This window comes from Nicotiana sylvestris, chromosome 2, assembly GCF_000393655.2.
Source record: "Nicotiana sylvestris chromosome 2, ASM39365v2, whole genome shotgun sequence".
Classification (NCBI taxonomy): domain Eukaryota; kingdom Viridiplantae; phylum Streptophyta; class Magnoliopsida; order Solanales; family Solanaceae; genus Nicotiana; species Nicotiana sylvestris.
In genome coordinates, this window is record NC_091058.1 from 99,549,353 (window position 1) to 99,559,648 (window position 10,296).

At 36.9% G+C, this 10,296-nt stretch overlaps 1 protein-coding gene and 1 pseudogene across 1 annotated transcript; both read right to left on the minus strand.

Moving 5' to 3' along the window:
• Window positions 1-18: 18 nt before the first annotated feature.
• LOC104222864 (agamous-like MADS-box protein AGL29) lies at window positions 19-513 on the minus strand. The gene has a single exon (XM_009774183.1). It carries the CDS (start codon window positions 511-513, stop codon window positions 19-21), a length of 495 nt encoding a protein of 164 aa, XP_009772485.1.
• A 2,435-nt stretch (window positions 514-2,948) lies between these two features.
• LOC104222862 (tubulin alpha-1 chain-like) lies at window positions 2,949-9,581 on the minus strand (annotated as a pseudogene).
• Window positions 9,582-10,296: the final 715 nt, after the last annotated feature.

A 10,296-nucleotide genomic window follows, 5' to 3' on the forward strand; every position in this document is an offset into this window, starting at 1 on the left:
TTTCCACAGCCACGTTTATTAATGATGAGTTCCCGAACTCTCCCCCACTTCATATTCAGGGACAATATTTAAATCAAACTTGAGTCGCTCGGCTTGAATGTGATTTTTTGCTGCTTCATTAATTTTGTCCAACCGTAGCTTCATTTCCACCAGCTTCTCCAACCTCTCTTTATCGGGCGGTATTTCAACGCCAGGGTACATTACCTTATACCTTAATTCCCGACTTTTTCCCTTCTCGTTCTCATCTTGTTTATATTTGCAGAGATCATCAAATGCCTCAAAGACACTTGATTTTCCTTCATCAGTATTCTGTTGTTTCCATTCACGAAATTTTCCTATTATTTTTTCAACACTAGTGGAGGTATAGGAACATGGTTTTCCACTTGGTGAAAAGAACAGAACACCAACATCTGCTCCCGTCACAGTGGAAAACTCCTCCGCTTTCCTGAACAAGCCCGCTTTCCTTTTTGAGAAGGTAACATAGCGTGCTTCTTTTGACTCGACATACTTCATTCAATCTTTTGCCTACCCCTACTCGTCCTCCTTACCATTTCAAAAAGCAAATATAGAAGAATATTAAGAAGATGACTGAATAAGCCTGAGCAATTTCGAGAGAAACGCCTATATGATTTATAGTTGGTGTGTGGGTTTCTCTGTCACATGTATTGTCAATTTGATTAGATGTAATTCATATATTCGGATTACAGAGAATCCAAGTCCAAAATTGTGTTCCCATTATACAGCTGAGACTGCAAAAGCTGAACTGATCCTCAAGATAATGAAAAATATTGATCTATTTATTACATAATTAATGTTAATGCTATACTTACTATGAATAAAAAATATGCCAAGAAATTTCTTTTTAAGTTTGTTAATGTTACTTCATATTCAATTTTAAGTCATGTTGGCAATTTTATGGCAAGTAATTAAACACTAAATCAACAGGATGCATATATTACAACTTACATAACATTGTGCTCCCTAGCAACAGACCTCTATATTTATTTATTCTATTCAAAATACAAAAGGTATGATTTAACACCTGATCCAATTCAATACTAATCTTTAGATTGACAACGCCTGGTGGCTTAACCAATTATTCTTAGTTCTAAGCATGTGCCAAATATCAATGCAGAATGCTCCTCATTCATCTCAGACAAGGAAAACTATTTTGTCCATCAAAGGGCATGCAGAAAATACTATTGTATTTTGGAACTTCTAGAAACAAATTCTTCAATAGATAACTTAAGCGCAGAAGAACTGTGAAGAAAAAACTTTAGAGCTCACAAGCCTCAATTTCAAAACATGAACTCTTCATCGTTGCATACAAACAAAATTTTCTTTATTTACATTCAAGAGTTAAATGAGTAATAAATAATGCACTTATACGACTGGAAATACCCAAATTGTCGACATCTAGGAAAATTTTGACAAAACTGCCTTACTGATAACAAGCGGTTGAAAATTTTTCAGTCGAAAAAACTAGAAATTTTTGAAAAAATACATAGCCGCTCTCGCGGAGGTCTTACAAGTCTATGTGTCGAAACGCATGATTCCCCTTTTTACGAAGATATAAAAGCTTTTCTGTGGTGATGTCAGAATTTGCAACGAAGGCCCTTAGATAGGACTTCATCTTTGAATAAAGGAGATTTTTCTTTATAGTAGAGCTCATTACGATCATCATAACCTAACTCCAAGGCTATTACGGGCTCACTAAAGTGAAGATTATTTAGCAGCGTAAGCAAGTCACTCTTAACCTTATAGTGAACCTGCACGGCAAAAGTTCTCAGACAATTAAGAGATCTCCACACCTTATATATAGCCTGCCAATCTTTTCACCAACTAATGTGAGACTTTATTCGTACACCCAATATATAACAACCAAAACAAGAACATCATGGTTATCATTAGGGGTGTCAATGGTTCGGTTCAGACGGTTATTGTAAATTTTGTATCATACCAATTTTTTGGTTATTCTATTATGTATAACATAAATTAGACTTTTCGAAACCGTCCCAATCATATCGGTTTCTCTTCGACATTGGTACGGTTCGGCTAATTTTCGGCATTTTTTTTATATGTTATGTAAAAGTCACTAGTAGAAGTAGAATGAAATAATATACATACTTTTATAGGACCTAGCAAAACTCTCTAGACATTTTTACATTTTAAAGGGTGATGAATTAAGAAAATATGAAAGATGACTAGAGTATAGATCCATCAACTACTCTACAACAATGTAAAAGAAATTAAACAAACTAATATAAAGAAAATATAAATCACTCGAGTGGAAAGGTATTAACCAAGCTGAGACTGAGACTCAAGAATAAAGTCTATAGAAGATTAAATATTCAAAAAAAAATAATACTAAATCATAAGAAAGAAAACATAATAAATACATTGTAGTTTGCTACTCATAACCGCTACAATACCTTGTGTCTTACTAGTGAAGATGCTGGAAATAATTTAGTTTCAATGGGAGTAGCATAATAGGTTTGAGAATTATGATTTTGAGTTTATTACTTTTTGTCTTGTAATTGTTTTCATAATTCCAAGACACAAGAAAAATTTAATATTTTATTATTTTTAAACATAATATATAAATATAGTTTTCACATATAAATTTATTCGGTACGGTTCGGCATTTTTTCGGTTTATTTTTGTAAAATAAAAAACCTACCCTAATTATCGGTATGGTTATAGATTTATATAAAAGCCTACGGTTTTATTAAAAGAAATCTAAAAATCGGTTCAACATGGTACGGTTTGATCGATTTAATCAGTTTTTAAATATCCATTGACACCCCTAATTATCATAGATAACGGACTTGGGTGAGTAAATTAAACAGCATGAATGTAGAAGTAGGGGGCAGAGGAAAGAAACTGATAACTGGATAAAGATTGTATGCCTATTCATTTTGTCTAAATCTTTTCAATATCCAAGGACATAATCATTCAAAAGATGCCATAAATTAAACCAGGAAAAGTTTTAGCAGTGATAAAATACATGTACATAGTTAAGATATCCTTTCACAAATACCGGGACAATGCTAAATCAGCACATATACTGAAATAAAGAAAAGGCAATAAGAAAAACTACTAATGATCTATCACACATACTCTCTCCTCTCAGTCAGTACTTTTCTCCTTCACTACCCTCTTCACCCTGCCCATACTCAGCACCCACCTCCTCATAATCTTTCTCAAGTGCAGCAAGATCCTCACGTGCTTCAGAAAATTGACCCTCCATACCTCCACCAACATACCAATGAACAAAGGCTTTCTTAGCATACATTAGATCGAACTTGTGGTCGATTCTTGAGAAAACCTCTACAACACTGGTGGAATTGGATATCATACACATTGCTCTCTGTACCTTGGCCAAATCGCCTACGGGAACAACAGTTGGAGTCTGGTAATTGATACCACACTTCAAGCCTGTGGGACACCAATCAACAAACTGAATGCTCCACTAATTGGTTTTAATAATGTATACATCAGCATTCACGTCCTTGGGTACTACATGTCCGCGATACATCAGGCAACATGCCATGTGTTGAATATGACAATATCCCACATCGGTTGGGAAGTAAATTTGGTGGGAATTTTTTCCTATAAAAGGAGGCCTAATGTTTAGGATTTAAACACACCTCTCATTTGCCTTCTTATCTTCTTAAGGCATTTGTATCTTCTCTCTTTAGTATTATTTCACTTGTATTTTTGGAGTGGAATAAAATATTGGTTGTGTCCGAGGAGTAGGCAAAATTAGCCGAACCTCGTAAATTCTGGTGTTCCTTTTATTGTTGCTTTATTGTCTTATTTATTATTTGGTGGCTGTCATAATTTTTGGTATAGTAGTTGTGACTTATTCACACTATATACATTTGGCTTCCGCAACAATTGGTATCAGAGCCAAGGTACTGTCTAAGTATGCTCTGTGGTTGCAGCATAGTCTGATCTTCCACATCAGAAAAGATTTATCTTGGTAACTGAGTCAAGGTTCTGTCTGAGTATGCTCTGTGGTTGCAGCTTAGTCTGATCTTCCACACCAGAAAGGAAATAATCTTGATTTGTGTCGTCAGCTATTAAATAATATTTGTGTCAAAGATGGGAGACAATAAACAAGAAGAATCTACATCAAGTGTCAACAATACGTCATCATTGGCATCTTCGCTTATGACAAGAATTGTGTCAAATGCGAAATTTGCGGTCGAAATATTTGACGGGTCCGGACATTTTGGGATGTGGCAAGGCGAGGTTCTAGATGTCCTTTTTCAACAAGGGCTAGATCTGGCCATTGAAGAAAAGAAACCAGATGTTATTGGAGAAGAAGATTGGAGAATTATCAACCGTGTTGTAAATTATGGAAAGCACTGGAGGATAAATTTTTGAAGAAAAATAGTCAAAATAAATTGTACATGAAGAAGAGATTGTTTCACTTCACCTATGTTCCTGGTACCACGATGAATGAACATATCACCAGTTTCAATAAGTTGGTCACAGATTTGCAAAATATGGATACAACTTATGATGATGGTGACTTGGCCTTGATGTTGTTGGCGTCACTTCCTGATGAGTACGAGCACCTTGAAACTACTCTACTCCATGGAAATGACGAAGTTTCTCTCAGAGAAGTTTGTTCGGCTTTGTACAGCTATGAACAAAGAAAGCGAGAAAAACAGAAGGGCGGAGAAGGAGAAGCACTATTTGTGAGGGGTCGTCCTCAAAATCAAACGAGGACAAAGAAGGGAAGATCCAAGTCAAGATCCAGACCCAGCAAAGATGAATGTGCCTTTTGTCGAGAAAAAGGGCACTGGAAGAAAGACTGTCCGAAGTTGAAGAATAAGGCCAAACATAACAATGGAAAGGCCATTATGGATTCAAATGTAGCTGATTGTGATGATTCAGACTTCTCATTAGTTACAACAGAGTCATCAACATCATCAGACATATGGTTGATGGACTCGGCTTGTAGCTATCATATGTGTCCCAACAGGGACTGGTTCATGGAATTTCAAGAAGGAGAATATGGAGTCATCCACACAGCGGATAACAGCCCTCTTACCTCATATGGCATTGGTTCAATACGATTAAGGAACCATGATGGAATGATCAGAACATTGATAGATGTTCGATATGTACCGGATTTGAAGAAGAATCTCATCTCTGTGGGAGCCCTAGAATCAAAAGGGTTCAAAATCATTGCAGAAAATGGAGTGATGAGAGTATGCTCCGGTGCACTAGTGGTAATGAAGGCTAATCGGAAGAATAATAATATGTACCGCTATCGTGGCAGTACAGTTATTGGGACAGCGACAGTGACATCCAGTGACGACAAAGAGGCAGAAGCAACCAAGCTATGGCACATGCGCTTGGGACATGCTGGAGGAAAATCCTTGAAAACTCTATCAGATCAAGGATTGTTAAAAGGAGTAAAGGCTTGCAACTTGGAGTTTTGTGAGCATTGTGTCAAAGGGAAACAGACAAGGGTTAAATTTGGTACAGCGATCCATAATACTAAAGGCATTTTGGATTATGTACACTCTGATGTTTGGGGTCCTTCCAAAACACCTTCATTGGGTGGGAAGCACTATTTTGTAACCTTTGTTGATGATTTTTCCCGAAGAGTATGGGTGTATACAATGAAGAGCAAAGATGAAGTGTTGGGAATTTTTCTCAAATGGAAGACGATGGTGGAGAATCAAACAGGCAAGAGGATCAAGTGTATTCGCACAGACAATGGAGGTGAATACAAAAATGATCATTTCAATAAGGTCTGTGAAAATGATGGCATCGTCCGACACTTCACTGTTAGACATACACCACAACAGAATGGAGTGGCAGAACGTATGAACCGGACCTTGCTGGAGAAGGTACGGTGTATGTTGTCCAATGCTGGCTTGGGCAAAGAATTTTGGGCTGAGGCAGTTACATATGCATGCCACCTCATTAATCGCTTACCATCTGCTGCTGTTGATGGCAAGACACCATTTGAAAAATGGTACGGAAAGCCTGCTGTAGATTATGACTCTTTGCACGTGTTTGGCTCAACTGCATATTATCATGTGACAGAGTCAAAATTGGATCCAAGGGCAAAGAAGGCTATTTTTATGGGAATTACTTCTGGAGTCAAAGGATATCGCTTATGGTGTCCTATGACAAAGAAAGTAATATTCAGCAGGGATGTTACCTTTGATGAATCTGCTATGGTAAATAAGGTAACAGAAGATACCAAACAAAATAAAGGTGCTTCTAAGCAGGTGGAGTTTGAGGGAAAATTTATTTTTCCTACACAAGAAGCAGAGGAGGAAACAAATGAAGATTACCCTCTGGAAGGAGAGCCAGTAGAGGAGATTCCAACTCAGGAACCTCAACAACAACTTGAATCAATAGCAACCAGCAGGCCAAAAAGAACAATAACGAAACCTGTTCGTCTCATAGAGACAGTTGCTTGTGCAACCTCAATTGTAGCTGATGATGTTCCTACCACTTATAAAGACGCAGTCCAAAGTTCAGAAGAAGATAAGTGGAGGATTGCCATGAATGATGAAATACAGTCCCTTCATCAGAATCATACATGGAGATTGGCCAATCTCCCGAAGGGAAAGAAAGCAATTGGGTGCAAATGGGTATTTGCAAAGAAGGAAGGATTTCCTAACCAAGTAGATGTTCGCTACAAAGCAAGATTGGTGGCCAAAGGATATGCTCAAAAGGAGGGAATTGATTACAATGAAGTGTTTTCTCCAGTTGTAAAACATTCCTCCATTAGAATTATGTTGGCTTTGGTAGCACAATTGGATTTGGAACTAGTTCAGATGGATGTAAAAACTGTGTTTTTACATGGAAACTTGGAGGAGGAAATCTACATGACTCAGCCAGAAGGATTCAAAGTTGTTGGAAAAGAAAATATGGTGTGCAAACTTGAAAAATTGTTGTACGGATTGAAACAATCTTCTAGACAATGGTACAAGTGATTTGACGAGTTTATGTTGCGGCAAGGGTACAAGAGGAGCAAATACGATCATTGTGTGTATTTGCGCAAGCTTAAAGATGGTTCCTTTATATATCTTCTCCTATATGTTGATGATATGTTGATAGCTTCCAAGAATTCGGAAGAAATTGATAAGTTGAAGATTCAACTGAAGAAGGAGTTTGAGATGAAGGATCTGGGTGAGGCAAAGAAAATTCTTGGCATGGAGATAATAAGAGATAGACGTTCAAAGAAACTCTGTTTATCTCAGAAAGAATATTTGAAAAGAGTACTACAACGTTTTGGCATAGATGAAAAGACTAAGCCAGTTAGTACTCCACTTGCTCCCCATTTTAAGCTAAGTACTACTATGTCGCCAAATGATGAAGCTGAACAGGAGTATATGTCAAGGGTACCATATGCAAATGTTGTTGGTAGCTTGATGTATGCAATGGTCTGTACGAGACCTGACATTTCACAAGCTGTTGGAGTTATTAGCAGATATATGCATAATCCAGGAAAGGAGCACTGGCAAGCTGTGAAGTGGATTCTACGGTATATTCACAATATTGTAGATGTTGGGTTAGTTTTTGAGCAGGAAGACAATCAGTCTGTAGTTGGATATTGTGACTCAGATTTTGCGGGTGATCGGGACAAACGAAGATCAACTACTGGTTATGTGTTTACTTTTGCAAAGGCACCAGTTAGTTGGAAGTCTACTTTACAGTCAACAGTTGTTTTGTCTACAACAGAGGCAGAGTATATGGCTATTACAGAGGCTGTGAAGGAGGCAATTTGGCTTCAAGGATTGCTAAAGGAGCTTGGTGTTGAACAAAAAGGTATCACAATTTTTTGTGATAGTCAAAGTGCTATTCAATTAGCGAAGAACCAAGTTTATCATGCAAGGACGAAGCACATTGATGTTCGGTATCATTTTGTACGAGAAATCATAGAAGAAGGTGGAGTCACGATGAAGAAAATTCATACTACAGAGAATCCTGCTGATATGCTGACAAAAGTGGTGACTGCGGTCAAGTTTCAACATTGTTTGGATTTGATCAACATTGTTGAACACTGAAGATTGAAGATGAAGACACAACCAAAATTTGTTATTGAGAGAGAATTGAAGATGTGGAATTTTGCCAAGGTGGAGATTTGTTGAATATGACAATATCCCACATCGGTTGGGAAGTAAACTTGGTGGGAATTTTTTCCTATAAAAGGAGGCCTAATGTTTAGGATTTAACCACACCTCTCATTTGTCTTCTTATCTTCTTAAGGCATTTGTATCTTCTCTCTTTAATATTATTTCACTTGTATTTTTGGAGTGAAATAAAATATTGGTTGTGTCCGAGAAGTAAGCAAAATTAGCCCAACCTCGTAAATTCTGGTGTTCCTTTTATTGTTGCGTTATTATCTTATTTATTATTTGGTGGCTGTCATAATTTTTGGTATAGTAGTTGTGACTTATTCACAATATATACATTTGGCTTCCGCAAAACCATGTACTTGCCACGACGTGGATCACACTGGCCATCATAGAAGCTGGTTCAAAAGCAGTAGTGGTGATTTCTGCCACGGAATGTTGTTCGTGGTGAGCTTTCTCAGCTGATATAACCGGGGCATAAGATGAAAGCATGAAATGAATTGTATGGGACCAGGTTAGTCTGAAATTCATTCACATCAACATTCAAAGCTCCATCAAACCGTAAAGAAGCAGTCGGGGATGAAATCACCTGTTAAAAAAACAACAAGATAGAAAATTCACTTCATTTATATGATATTCGGCTAATCCAGTCCCAAAACACTCATAACATGGTATGGTCTATCCTTACACCTTATATGATTATTTTTCTTATAAATTTCCAATGTGGAATCCTATATAAGAGAAACAGAATGAGAAAGGGCCAATACCTGAGAGACGAGTCGGTTCAAGTTGGTGTAGGTGGGGCCGTTCAATGTCAAGGGAGCAACGACAAATGTCCTAAATTGCCTCATTATCAAGCAAGACAGAAACATCTGTGTGTTCAAGGAGGGAGTGGGTTGAGAGAACACTATTGTATGGCTCAATTCCTTGTTGTTATTGCTTCCGCATTTACTTCTCAAATTCTTACTCTAATTTGGATTCCCGACCTAATTGTTATCACAAGTCAAATCCCAAGTCATTACTTTTTGTGAAGAAATTTTTAACACACAACAAATTCCCTCGGACATTAATAAAACTTATTTATGTCTAATACCTAAAATGCAACAACCTTCATTAATCACTCAATACAGACCAATCAGTCATTGTAACAACCTTTATAAATTAATCACTAAAATAATTGTCAAACGCATCAAACCTTTCCTAATCAATATTATTAGTCCTGAGCAATCAACTTTCTTACCTTATAAAAGAGCCTCAGACAATACCATAATAGTGCAAAAAATTATGCATCAGTTTAGAAAAAAAACAAGGAACCCGGACAGCTTTCTTGCTAAAATTGAACTTAGAAAAGGCTTTTAATAAGCTTGAGTGGGGTTTTATACATGACACGCTTCAATATTTTCAATTACCTCCAAAGCTTATAAAGCTCATAATGTCATGCATCACTACCACTTCAATTTCCATTTTAATTAATGGCCAACCAACTCCTTTTTTTCTCCTTCAAGAGGCATTCGTCAAGGAGATCCGCTATCTCCTTACATCTTTATCCTCTGCATGGAAATGCTATCCAGAAAAATCCACATAGATGTAGATATCTACAATGACACCCTATTAAGTTATCCAGACATGGACCACCTCTATCACATCTGCTCTTTGTAGATGATATTACCATAACCTCTAAATTGACTACTAAGAGCATAAACTCAATTATAGACACTCTAAATCTTTTTACTAGACTGTCAGGGCTAACTATTAATTATACAAAATCCAAAATATTCTTCTCAAAGAACACTTCTAAGGAAGCTCGAGACAGTGTTACTCAAGTTTCCATATGAAGGAGGGCATAACCTTTGGAAAATATCTTGGATAACCTATTTTCACCACAAAACAAACCCCATCCCACTTCTAATACTTAATAGATAATTTTAGAAATAAATTAGCAGGATGGAAAACGAACTTCCTATCGATGGCAGGACGCACTACTTTAATAAAAGCTACACTCAATTGTCTGCCTAATAATGTTATGCAATTAATCAAAATACCTCATAGTGTCATTAACAAGCTCAAACGATATCAAAAAAACTTTTTGTGAGGCACTACTCCTCAGAAATGCAAATTACACCTTATTAAATGGGAAATAGTCCAATTACCAAAGGAAAATGGTAGTTTGGGTATACAA

Coding starts and splice junctions, on each gene's coding strand:
- LOC104222864 (XM_009774183.1), bottom strand. CDS start 513: ATGAAGTATGTCGAGTCAAAAGAAGCACGCTATGTTACCTTCTCAAAA.